The sequence below is a fragment of the Budorcas taxicolor genome, chromosome 7 (genome assembly GCF_023091745.1).
Source record: "Budorcas taxicolor isolate Tak-1 chromosome 7, Takin1.1, whole genome shotgun sequence".
Lineage (NCBI taxonomy): Eukaryota > Metazoa > Chordata > Mammalia > Artiodactyla > Bovidae > Budorcas > Budorcas taxicolor.
In genome coordinates, this window is record NC_068916.1 from 20320684 (window position 1) to 20334138 (window position 13455).

The following is a 13455-nucleotide window of genomic DNA, read 5'->3' on the forward strand; positions in this document are numbered from 1 at the left end:
ACTGCACGTGTCCTATTTTACAGCAGTTGAAATCTGTCCTGCATCCTTCCTTCTATGAAGGACTCAGATGGATGACCCCCAGGGAACCCGAAGTTTAGAGAAGAAAAAATCATTTGCCTGAGGTCGCATAGTTGGTGTCAGGGCTAGAGTTCAAACCCAGAGCTTCTCAACCCTTCTCTGCAACCTGGCAGATACTAACTGGTGTCTTCCAGGATTCCCAGAAGAGGGAAAATTGATCCTTGAGGGTCACTGAGCCTGGGGCAGGACAGAGTTGGAGCAAGTCATACTAGTAATTGTAATAGCAGGACTACTACTAGGAGTAGTAATAGTAATGCTTACTGAGCTGAGAGTGGGATAAGTGAGGAGAGGCTTCTTCAAGGAGGGGCTATTTGAGCTGGGGCATTGAAGTTTGTGTAGGAGTTCACTGGGGCTACTCAGACTAAAATGCAGAATGAATCACCAAAATCTTCTCTGCCGCCCGCCTCCCCACAGGTGTCTCTGAACCACCATCAGCCTTGGCCTGATGAAGTGGTGACTCTCCCTGCTATGCTCCAGAACCATGTGGCCCAATGCCAGTTCTCTGGGACCCTGTTTCCGGCCAATGAACATCACACTGGAGGAACGGCGCCTGATTGCCTCCCCATGGTTCGCAGCCTCTTTCTGCCTGGTGGGCCTGGCCTCCAACCTGCTGGCGCTGAGTGTGCTGATGGGCGCACGGCAGGGCAGCTCCCAGTCTAGATCTTCCTTCCTGACCTTCCTCTGTGGCCTGGTCCTCACTGACTTCATGGGGCTGCTGGTCACTGGTGCCATCGTGGTGACCCAGCACTTCGTCCTCTTTGAATGGCAGGCCGTGGACCCTGGCTGCAGCCTCTGCCATTTCATGGGCGTCATCATGGTCTTTTTCGGCCTGTGTCCACTGCTACTGGGGGCCGCCATGGCCTCAGAGCGCTTCCTGGGCATCACCCGGCCCTTCTCAAGGCCCGCGACTGCCTCACAGCGCCGAGCCTGGACCACAGTGGGGCTGGTGTGGGCCTCTGCGCTGGCACTGGGCCTGCTGCCCCTTCTGGGCGTGGGCCACTACACCGTGCAGTATCCCGGCTCCTGGTGCTTCCTCACACTCGGCACCGATCCGGGGGACGTGGCCTTCGGCCTGCTCTTTGCACTCCTCGGCAGCATCTCAGTGGGGATGTCCTTCCTGCTCAATACCATCAGTGTGGCCACCCTGTGCCACGTCTACCATGGGCAGGCGACTGCCCAGCAGCGCCCGAGGGACTGCGAGGTGGAGATGATGGTGCAGCTCATGGGCATTATGGTGGTGGCCAGCATTTGCTGGATGCCACTGCTGGTGAGTGGCGGGGGTGGGGGGAGGGGACTGCCTGGGGCCTGGGTTAATCCTTAATAGATTCATAACCCTTAGGTTCTCATTAGCCCAAGAAAATGTGACCCCAGGGTCCAGGGGTACTCCCTTGAGTGAGACACAGATAACCCCAAACTGGGGGCAGGACTGGGGCAGAAGCAGTGTCCTGGGACTGAGATGTCCAGCGAGGGGATCCCAGGCTCTACCCACCCCAGGGGGGTATCAGAGAAGACTTTCTGGAAGAGGGTCATTGGAGCTGGGGTTTTGAAGGAGGAAGAAGAGCTTACCTGCTAGACGAAAGCAGGGAGGATATTCCAGGCAGAATCACTGAATCATTTCTACCTTGTGCCTACCCCAGCTTTGCACAGATGTTCCCTGAGTCAGGTGAGTTTACTGAAGTCCTTCCACTGATTAATATAATTGGCCTTTTGGAGTTGTTATTTTTCCATTTCTGATTCAGTCTGAACAAGTCTGAAGACCAGAATCAGATACTTGGTTTCCAGCCCATATGCAACAAGGACTTACCATGTGACTCTGGCTATGGGCTTCCTTCTTCCAGCCTCAATCAGTTCCTTAGATTTTTTAAAAGAAAGAAGAAAGTGTTTGTTGCTCAGTCATCTCCAACTCTTTGTGACCCCATGGACTGTATAGCCTGCCAGGTTCCTCTGTCCATGGAATTCTGCAGGCAAGAATACTGGAATGAGTAGCCATTCCCTTCTCCAGGGGATCTTCTTGACCCAGGGATCAAACCCGTGTCCCCTGCACTGCAGGCATATTCTTTACCGTCTGAGCCATGGGGGATGGGGATGATTTAAAAGGTGCCTGCCTCCCAGAGTGATTCAGGAGGAAATGAACTCATTCATCCATTTGTTTCTTCAACAAACGTTGATTGAAAACCAGCGTGTCGCCGGCTCTGGTCTAGATGCCGAGCAGGGAAGAAAAAGGACAAAAATGCTCAACTTCCTGGAGCTCCTTGATCGTGGTGGTGGTGGTTTAGTCGCTAAGTCGTGTCAGACTCTTGCAACCCCATGATCATGGGGAAGACAGCAAATAAACAGTGCATAAATAAGTGAGATGGTAGATATTAGGAAGTGATAAGCGCTAAAACAAAAACTAAATCTGTGGGATAGGAAGACTGCAGATTTGGTTGTGCTTTGTTTTGCTAAATGTTTTTACATGTGTCAGTGGTGGGAAAAGAAATAGAAGGGAGCATAATTTTTTTGTGTGTGATACGTGAAGCTGCAGGCGTGACGGGCCCCGGGGGAGCAAAAGTTACAGTATGATGCTTCTGGCTGAGCAACGTGCTTCTGAAACTCAGTCACTGGGGTGTCCCTCCCAGGTCTGTTTTCATACAGCTGAGACCGTTTCTATTTTTGTTTATTATAATTATTATCATTATTATTTACTGAGCAGCATCCAGAGGATGCCTGTGAGCATCTGATTCAGGTTTCCCCCTCTCTGCCTACAGCACTTCAGGGCTCCCATCTCCCTCAGGATAAAACCCCAAGTTCTCCTGCAGCCCACAAGACCCTGCAAGACCTTCTCCACCCCCTCCCTGCCCTTCCCTCCTCCCTCTCTCCCCCTTGCTCACTCTGCTCCAGCCACACCAGCCTCCTTGCTGTTCCTCCAACATGCAAGGCGTGATGCTGCCCCAGGGCCTTTGTATGCACTGTTCCCTCTGCCTGGAATGCGCCCCCAACCCCAGATCTCCATGTGAATCACTCCCTCACTCCTCCATGTCCTTGTTCAAATGTCACCTTCACCAAGAGTTCCCTGACAGAGGTCTGCCTCAGCATCTTCCTGATCCCTGCCTTCCAGGCTTGATTATCTTAGAATGCCCCAGATGACCCCTGCCCCTCGCCTGAACCATTGGAGCTGAGACTCTGAAGGATGGATAGGAGATTAGAGAGATGTGTGTGTTAGTCACTTAGTCGTGTCCGATTCTTTGTGACCCCATGGATTGTAGCTCGCCAGGGTCCCCGTCCATGGAATTTTCCAGGCAGGAATACTGGAGTGTGTTGCCATTTCCTTCTCAGGGATCGAACCCGGGTCTCCTGCATTGCAGTTGAATTCTTCACTATCTGAGCCACCAGGGAAGCCTGAATAGGATATTTGTTGTTCAGCTGCTCAGTTGCGTCCACCTCTTTGCAACCCCATGCGCACCAGGCTTCCCTGTCCTTCACTATCTCCCAGAGTTTGCTCAAACTCATGTCCATTGAGTCGATGATGCCAGCCAACCATCTCATCCTCTGTTTCCCTCTTCTCCTCCTGCCCTCAGTCTTTCCCAGTATCAGTGTCTTTTCCAGTGAGCCAGTTCTTCCCATCAGGTGGCCAAAGTATTGGAGCTTCAGCTTCAGCATCAGTCCTTCCAATGAATGTTCAGGGTGGATTTCCTTAGGATTGATTGGTTTGATCTCCTTAATAGGAGATAAGCTGCCAGATAAAAACCAGGAAGGCATTTAATAACCACTGAGCCATTAAATGATTCCCAAGTCCCCTTTGGCAGCCAAGTTTTTCCTAAAAGGCCATTTGGTATACCTTTTAAACACTGTCTCTGGGACAACCACACAGCTCTTGTATTGGGGTGTGAAAGCTACCTGGAAATGACTGGGCACGCCTGAGTGCCAAAAGGACTTCATTTATGGACGCAGAAATGTGAACTTCATGTAATTGTCACATGTCACAAAATATGCTTTCTATTTTTTTTCTCACCATTGACACATGTAAAAACATTCTTAGCAAAACAACAAACCAAAAAGGCACAAATAAAGCAAACAAAGCACAACAAAAACAGGTGGCAGGCCAAAGCTGGCCCATGAGCCCACTCATGCTCTGAAATCTCCCGTGGCTACCTGTTGTCCCAGAGGAAAGGGCCACAGACACTTCCCTCCATCTGACTGGGGAAACGCCTATTCTCCATCTGATTACCTCTCCCAAGCCTGGCCCAGTGCCTCCTCTGGGCTACAACAGTGCCTCCATGTCTGCTCGGTCACACCCACCCCACCGCCCAGCTGAAACCACCTGGGCATGTAAGTAGAGCCTGAGTCCATTGTGGCCATGGCACTGTCCCCAGAATTGCCCAGCACACAGTAGGTGCTCAGGAAACTACTGTAGTAATCCAGTATAATATTAATATTAATCATAGTATAATTTAAATTATAATTATGAAATATAATACCCATTATAATAATTATTTGTATTTGAATTAATATATATAGTTATAACAACTGTGATATAATTGTTAAATACTATATAATATGTACTATAATTATATAGTATTAATAAATACTTAATAACTATATCAATCATATATAAGGAAGCCCTAGTTAACACTTAATAATTATATCAATCATAATATATATTTATATATTATATAATTGTTAAATACCATGTAACATATAGCTATATACATTCATAATTAATTATATCAATTATTATATAATATATGATTATATATCATATAACTGTTAAATACTATATAACATATAACTATAATTAGGGGGTTTCCCCAGTGGCTCTGCAGGTAAAGAATCTGTCTACAATGCAGGAGGTGCTGGTTCAATTCCTGAGTCAGGAAGATCTTCTGGAGAAGGGAATGGCAACCCACTCTAATATTCTTGCCTGAAAAAGCCCATGGACAGAGGAGCCTGGCAGGCCATAGTCCATGGAGTTGCAAACAATTGGACACGACTGGGCAAAACTATTATAATTACATATTATTAATTAATATTTAATATATTGATCATTATATAGTATATAATTGTTAAATACTAGATAGCATATAACTATATATTATTAATATTTAATAATATATTAATCATTATATAATATATAATATAATTGTTGAATACTATATAACATATAACTATATTTGTTATTAATGAATACTTAGTAATTATATCACTCATATGTAATACATAGTCACATTACAATTATATATTATATAATGACATATATAATTTTAAATACCATATAATAAATAATATGGTTATAATTAACAATATATTATTAGGTAACTATATTATTATACTCTATAACCATTTATAAATTAGTATATATAATAATGTATATCTTATATTACATATTGTGTAATATTAAATATATATCCAATATTTAATAAACTATATTAAACTGATTTGCTATGTTTAACATAAAAATTAATATAAAATTTTTGTCATAGGATTTTATAAACTATAAATTTCAATATAATATAAAATGACAAAATAACATAAATTTTAATTATTTAATATAAATCTTATACCATAATTTGATATATTATTACATATAGTATATATATTTGATATGTGTAAAGTTTATGTAGAACATGTGTTTAATAGAATAATAACACTGGCAGTCACAGTGATGCCACCTGTTAGCACCTGCAAGTCCTCTTTGTCCACCATCTTTAATCATGTCCAGCGGAGGAGCAGGAAAAGTGTGCTGTTTTGCAGCCACATCAGCTGAAGCTCAGAGAAGTCAGGCAGATATCCTGAAGGTCACACGGCCCAGCAGGAACAGAATCAGCACTGGATCTCGGGGACAGCAGGTGGCACAGGCAGGTGTTGGTAGAGGGCAGGGCTGGCTGCCAGCCTGGCCCCTGGCTGACTGCTCTGGCCCCTGGCTGACTGCTCTGGCCCCTGGCAGGTCTTCATCGCCCAGACGGTGCTGCGGAGCCCGCCTGCCATGAGCCCGATGGGGCAGCTGTCCCGCCCCACGGAGCAGCAGCTGCTCATCTACCTGCGAGTGGCCACCTGGAACCAGATCCTCGACCCCTGGGTGTACATCCTGTTTCGCCGGGCAGTGATCCAGCGCTTCTACCCTCGCCTGAGCACCCGGTCCAGGTCACTGTCCCTGCAGCCCCAGCTCACCCGCAGGTCAACAATTCACTAGGTCCTAGGCTGGACATAGTGACAGCTCTGGAAGGACAGAGCACCCTGCCAGAATGTCCCGCACCAGACCTTTATCTTCCCTGTCGGTCGCTTCTGTCTGTCCTGATGCCCAGGAGCCAAGAGTGCAGCATAGACAGAGGGTTTGAACAACAAAATTGTGTCCTATCTTCCATCAGCCCCAGGGACACCCCCTCAAGTCTTCCCTGACTCCCCTTTCCAAAGCCCTTCCCCTCTCTCAGCCCCTACTTTGAGTCCCCTCCCAACCCCAGGAAGGATTTGACGGTGCTGGGCAGGTATCTGGAGGAAATCAGACTTGTAAGCTTTCCCTTGCAGAAATCCTCCAAAAATAAGGGGCTCCGACCCCTGAATCTGACCTGCTTACTGGGGTATGGTTGATTCCCTTTGACACCCCAATTCGTAAAGGCTCTGTCTAGAAAGGTTGAATGCCAACAGACCCCTTCTCTTGCCAAAATATAATCTCCACCTTGGCTTTATTTTCCTTTGGCTCTGAAATCATCCATCATTGAAGTTTCTGGTGTCAAGATTCCTATCCAGCCCACAGCTGGTGAACAGGACTAGGGTGGGGGTTGGGGAAGCCCCAGCTGAGCAGGACTAGGCGAGTCGGGGAAGCCCCTAGAGGTGGGGCTGGCTCCTCACTCCTCTACCCCCACCCTTTATTGAGTCTTGCCTGAGCATTTCACGGTTGAGATCTCCTGGAATCCTGCCTGCAACCCTAGGAGCGGGTTCTGGGTTAAACCCATTTTGCAGATAAGGAAAAGAGAGGACGAGATAGATACCCAGAGACCATGGGGTACACGCCTGCTTCCTCCGCTGCAGATTAAGCACATGCCTTCATCAGCTTGTGGTTTCACCATCTATCCACTCAGCCCCTCAGACTCCCTGCACCTTGAGCAAGCAGCTCCTGGCCCACAGTAGCTGCTCAATAAAAGTAGATTGATCTTGTACAGACTGATGTGTGTCTGCAGGGCCCTCAACACCTGCACAATTAGCACTTATAAGGTGCCCAGCACATAGTAGGCACTTAAGAAGCATCTAGTGTTTTCGTGTCAGCCCCTCTTCCTCTGCTCTCCCCCAAATACCCGCCAAAATAACACATCAGGCTGCAGGGGTGGGAGGTGCCTTTATGCCTTTATTCCCCATGAGCCCTCAAGGTACATGAGAAGGAAACTGCCTCCTGCCTCCCCTCCCCTCCCCTACCCCACTGCCCTCCCATAGACCTAGGATCAGCTGTTTCCACCCTCCCTTCCTCACCTGCCCCACCCCACTTGCGGGGATGGGGGTGGGTGTGGAATGAGGTCACCTGCTACTTCTGGGCAACCCAGGCAGGGAGGAGCAGGAGGAGCAGGATGGGGGCCATGGGGGCCCCAACTATGTCACGCCCAAGCTACTGCCCTCCGTGGTGGGGTAGGAGTTCTGACTCCCGTGGAGGTAACCCAGACTCCCTGAGCATAGAGGAGGGGGCAGGCCCCTCAAACGAGGGTTCAAGGGGCTGAGAACGAAGGAGGGCCACCCTGGGGGCAAAACTAGGGATGACAGATTTGGTGGGTGGGGTAGACTTCTGGGGTCCCAGCTGGGGCTTGGGAGAAAGGGCTGGTTTCTGGGGGATTAAGGGGGACTGTGGGTGTGGGGCCAGGGGAGAAGTTGAGGGGCTTCGGCCAGGGCCAGGGACGGGCAGGGTTCCTCGTACCAGATCATGGGGCTGGGGCTGGGGGCAAGAGATTTGGCTAGGACCTGGAGTTGGGGCTCTGGGTGGTGGGCCTAGGTGTTGAGGTCGGGCATAAGGGGTGGGATCGGGCTGGGTTTTGGGGTCAAGGCCTGGGGTCTGTGGGCAGGGCCCCTTTCTAGAGCTGAGCTGGATTCTTGGACTGGTCTGGCTTCTAGTTTCAGAATCAGATTCAGTTCTGGAACTAAGGTGGACTCCAGAGCTGTGCTGAGTGTTTGAAGTGGTCTGGGTTTCAGAGCTGGCCTGAGTCTCAGAGCTGAACTGAATTCTAAAGCTGCACTGGGTTCTGGAGCTGAACTGGACTCCAGAGCTGAGCTGAGTTCTTGCACTGGTCTGGGTCCCAGAGCTGGGCTGGGTCTCAGGACTGAGCTGGGTTCCAGAACTGGTCTGGGTTCTAGAGCCAGGTTGGCATCCAGAAGCAGGCTGTGTTCTGGAGCTGAGCTGGACTCCAGAGCTGGGCTGAGTTCTTCCACTGGTCTGGGTCCTAGAGCTGGGCTGAATCTCAGGGCTCAGCTGGGTTCCAGAACTGGTCTGGGTTCTGGAGCCGGTTTCGGATCCAGAGCTGGGCTGTACTCTTGAACTGCCCCAGGTTTCAGGGCTGGGTAGCATCTCAGACCTGAACTGAACTGTGGAGCTGGGTTGGGTTTTGGAGTTGTGCTTGACTCCAGAGCAGGGCTTCATTCCTGCACTTATCTGCATCTCTGAGCTGGGAGGGGTTCTAGAGATGAGCTGAGGTCCAGAGCTGGTCTGCTTCCCGAAGTCTGGCTCAGTCCCAGAGCTGCCCTGGGTTGTGGCCTGGATTTGGTTTCTAGAACTTGTCAGGCTTTCTGAGCTGAGCTGAGCCTCAGAGGTGTTTTGAGCTCCTGGGCAGGGCTGGGTCCTTGAACTGGGCCTACTCTCGGAGTTTGACACAGCTGTGGAGCTGAAGTCTGTGTCTGCATCCTTCTGGGTCCCAGGACTTGACCAGGTTCCAGACATTAGCTGTATTCTGGAATGCACCTGGGTCTCAGCAGTTGACTGTGTTTTGGAGCCAGGTGGGATTTCAGAGCCAGCCTGGGCTCTAGAACCGAGCTGAGGTCTGGAGCTGGGTGGAGTGCTGGAGGTGGACTGAACTTTGGAAAGAGGCCAAGCCCGGAGATCTGTCCTTGTCCCAGAGCTAGATGGCATTCTAGAGTTGCTCTGTGCTCTGCAGTGAGCATGGGGCTCAGCATCAGGCTGAGCTCTGGAGGCAGGTCTTGCCCCAGAAATGGGTGGGGGTCCAGAGGTTGTCTGAATCCTGGAGACAGGTTTGCTTGTTGCACAAGGCTGGGGGCTAGAGCTGGGCTCAGTCTCTGAGCTGGATTCATCACTGGAGCTGGACTGGGCCCTAGGACGCAGATAGGGTCTGGACCTGGGCTGGACTGAATTGTGCATCTGGGTTCCTGAGCTGGCCTGGGTTCGGGAACAGGGTTGCACTTCAGAACCATCTTTGACTGCTAAGCTGGAATGGCTTCTAGGGCTGGACTGCCTCTTGAGTCTCACGTGGGCTCCAGAACTAACTGGCGTTCCTGAGCTACATCGAGTATCCAGGTTCGGCTGAGTTATGGAGCTATCTTGAACTGCAGAGTTGGATCGAGTTTTATGGCAGGGCTTGGTCATAAAGCTGGCCTGGCTTCCAGAACCAGGCTGGATTTCAAAGCTGGGCTGGGCCTTCAAATTTATTTGGGTTCCAAAGCTTGACTTCACATCAGAGCTCCACTTAGCCCCAGAGCTGTTCTGGGCTCTAGAGCCATCCTGAGCTCTAGAACTGAGCTGGGTTCTGAAGCTGGATTGCATCTCAGAACTGGACGGGGTTCTCGTGATGAACTGGGCCTCAGAACTGACCTGGGTTCTAAAGGGGGATTTGGACTCTGGACAGGGCTGAGTCTCAGTTCTGGGCTTGGTCTCTGAGCTGGGCTGGGCTCTAAAGCAGAGCTGGGGCTCCGATCTGAGTTGTGTCGCAGATCTGAGCTTGGTCCCTGAACTGGGCTGGACTCTAGAGCAGAGCTGGGTCTCAGGTCTGGGCTTCTGGACTCCGGAGTAGGGCTGGGCTTTGGAAACTGACCGGGAGGGCTGGGGCAGGGGGCTGGGCTCCGAGCTGCACTTGGCACTGGAGCAGACTAGCCACAGGCTTCCCTGGCCTCGCCGATGGCGGCCCACACCTCCACCACAAACTCGTCTGGGAAGGCGAACTCGCCCAAGACGGAGTCTAAATGGCGTGCAAACTCCTGGACGCTCACTGTCTTCTTGGACGTCTCCACCATGGTGGATGCTGCAGGCCAAGCAGAGGGGAAGTGGGTGAGGGTTCTCCCTGGGGCTCGGGGGGGATCCCTGCCTCCTCCCCATGGGCTGTCCTCCCCCCAGGGTCCACCCAGCTTACCCTGGCCCCTTACCCAGCTCTGGGTCCCGAATGCCCATGTAACTCTCCAGCAGGTCGTCCACCCTCCGAGATGCCTCCTCCTCAAATTCACTGGGCTGGGGGCATGAGGGGCCAAGTAGAGAGTCAGAAGCCTGGGATCCTCCGGCCCAGCCCCCTCCCCAAGCCGCTACGCCTTTGGTGACAGCAGATTGGGACCTTCCATGAGTCAATGCTTCTGGTCCCACCATTACTTCCCTGCCTGACAAGAACCCATTCTGCAAACGGGGAAACTGAGGCTGGGTAAAGGAGAGGGTCTTCCCCAGGGTCATGCTGAGTCGGCGTCAGCAGTAGAACTCTGTGTGCAAGAGCCCCTGAAGGCCCCCCATCCCCTCCACTCACCACTTCCTCCACAGTGGCGGCCCCTCCAGACCGAAGCCGCAGGGTCTCCCTCCCACTGCTGACTTTCGCTTCCATGGGGTATTTGCTGCTCCGGCTCCTCTGGCCAATCATATCTGGAGGGGACAGAGTAGAGGAAGTGCGTGTGTTCCAGGTGAAGCTACATCTTTGTAAAGACTCAGAAGCCACCAGCTGAGCCCTTCTAGAACATTCCTACCCTCCAAAAGTCCTCCTTATTTCCATGGATGAATCCTCAGAGACCCTGTCTGAGAATCCTTCCTTCCCTTAAATTTCCCTCCTCTCAAAATGACTCTCCCTAGAAGAAACTACTTCAGATTCTCCTTAGGGCCAGTCTAGAAAGCATCTTGCTCTAGAATTTGCTCTCCCTAATGTAGTCATAGCTTCCCCGCTACCCACGCCAGTGTTCTTGCCTGGAGAATCCCATGGACAGAGTAGCCTGGCGGGCTACAGACCATGGGGTCTCAAAGAGTGGAACACAACTGAGCAACTAACACTTTCACTTTCACAACCTAGTCGTGAGGGCTTCCCAGGTAGCTGAATGATAAAGCATCTGCCAACCAATGCAGAAGACATAAGAGATACGGGTTCAATCCCCGGGTCAGGAAGATGCCCTGAAGTAGGAAATGGCAACCCACTCCAGTGTTCTTGCCTCAAGAATCCCATGGACAGAGGAGCCTGGCAGACTGCAGTCCGTGGAGTCACAAAGAGTAGGACCTGAGTGAACAACTGAGCACTCACACACGCATGGTGACCTCCTTATCTCACCCGTGGACCAGTCACAGACTTCTCTTTGAAAAGCTCCATTCTAGAGTTCCCTATGAAAGCCACTCTCTAGAACTCGCCAGAGACTCAAAGCAGGACTTTAAAAGTTGCCAGTCGGGTTACAAAATAGATCCAGACAGCTCCTTATCCTTTCTCACTCTTCCCAGGCTTCCCCCAACCCCATGCCTGGGCTGACTCTATGACAATGTAGAAATAACCCACCTGTTTCTCATACAGTGCCAGAAGGTCTCGGTCCTGTTACCAGGGGCATCTAGAACCTTCCATCCTGTCCCTGACCCTTTGCTGTTCCGTATATCCAGAGAACCCATTTGTGAAAGAGCTTCACCCCACCCAGCCTGTCCCCCAGGCCCCAGGTGGCCCTCACCGAAGGCTCTCTTGGGTTGCACCAGCCGTAGGGTGAAGGGCTGCGACTTCGGCAGCTCACGCAGCATCTTGGCCACCTCGTAGTGGCGGCAGCCGACGATCGAGTGGTCGTTTATGGCCTCAATGCTGTCTCCCACACACACTGCCTCGATTCGGTTGATGATGCTGCCTTCCTTGATCCTCTGCGGGGGACCCAGAGTCATTCACAGGACCCCACCATCCAGCCACCCAACTCGGGTCCCCAGAGCCCGTTCACACCACAGAGGAGCAGAGGCTCACCCCAGGTCGCTGGACACCCTGGAAGCCACCTGCCCCGCCCCCAAAGTGGGCACCTTGATGAAGGCATAGCCGGCCCCGTTGTCCGTGATGGTCAGTCCCAGGGCGTCCTCCGTCTTAGTGACCTCCACCTCCTTGGTCTCGCCTCGCACATGGGCAAAGATAAAGTCCTCCAACCCTATCTGGCCGCCCAGGAGTTTCTGCATGTCCACCTTGTGGCTGTTTAGGGTGCAGAATAAGATCTGCCCCAAGAGGAGAGGGAGCCCCAAATTAACGACAGCCCTCATTCCCCACCATCTGCACAGAACAACCAGGGGATGGGCTCAGGGGCCTGATAGGGAAACTGCGGCACAAAATCATGAAACCCCCGCCTTCCCCAGGGTCGTAGTCATGCTTAAGGGCAGAATATGGGATCCTCAGAATGGAGTAGGAGGCGAGACTGGGACCCCCAGACTGAGGAGTAGGATGAGAAGGAGGCTGCGGACAGATGGACACCCTTCTTCCATCCTCCCTCAGACGTCCACTTTTAACCCTTTGGTGACCTGACAACCCCAGACCATCTTTTAAAGGCAGTTAGTTCCAAATCTCCTGGCGCCCCCTGGGGGCTGAGGGGCGCATTTGCGGCCCAGCCCCTGACTCCCACGACCTCGGACCGTCTTACCTGTCATGGGGCTGCCTAGAACCCCAGTCCCCAGCTGCGCCCAGGAACCAGAGGCGCTTCCCTGAGGGCTGGGGTCCACTCCTAGCTGGGTAGCCCAGTGTTTTCCGGACGATCTAAGGATCCACGAACCCTAAGACTTGCTCACCTTTTTGCACAGGGAATGCAAAGGGGGTCCACGGGGTATGGGCACCGCAGGATCCAAGAGGTGAGTCTCTGAGATCTGGAGACAGGGTCCCCTCCATCCGGAGATGGAGGATCTGGGGACCCTGTCCCAGAGTCCAGGGTTCACCCCTATCCCCGGTCGACTAGTGGGCCTCCGGTGCTGGGGTCCGCGGGCCTCACCTCGGTGGGCGCGATTCCGAAGGCCTCGGCGATCTTGGCGTAGAGCTCGCGCACGTTGGTGAAGCCCTCGATCTTGCCCGTGGGGCTGCCGTGCGCCAGCTGCGTGCGGAAGACGAGGCGCGGGCGGGCGCGGGGCGCGGCTGGGGTCGGGGACGCTGCCGGGGGCTCGGCGGGCGAGGGCGGGGGCGCGGGCAGGCGCTGAGCCTCGGCCCCCCGGGCCTCGCGGACCGCTGTGGTCTCCATGGC

At 52.1% G+C, this 13455-nt stretch overlaps 2 protein-coding genes across 2 annotated transcripts; one reads left to right on the forward strand and one right to left on the reverse strand.

Annotated features, from left to right (window-relative positions):
* The first annotated feature begins 534 nt into the window (after positions 1-534).
* On the forward strand, positions 535-6521 carry TBXA2R (thromboxane A2 receptor). The gene is made up of 2 exons (XM_052643851.1): positions 535-1345; positions 6002-6521. The coding sequence occupies exons 1-2, from the start codon at positions 560-562 to the stop codon at positions 6245-6247; spliced, it is 1032 nt and encodes a 343-aa protein (XP_052499811.1). The 5' UTR covers positions 535-559; the 3' UTR covers positions 6248-6521.
* A 3541-nt stretch (positions 6522-10062) lies between these two features.
* Positions 10063-13452, reverse strand: GIPC3 (GIPC PDZ domain containing family member 3). Its single transcript, XM_052643854.1, has 6 exons — positions 13210-13452; positions 12263-12448; positions 11932-12112; positions 10767-10879; positions 10402-10483; positions 10063-10280 (listed from the first exon to the last, which is right to left on the reverse strand). The coding sequence occupies exons 1-6, from the start codon at positions 13450-13452 to the stop codon at positions 10129-10131; spliced, it is 957 nt and encodes a 318-aa protein (XP_052499814.1). The 3' UTR covers positions 10063-10128.
* Positions 13453-13455: the final 3 nt, after the last annotated feature.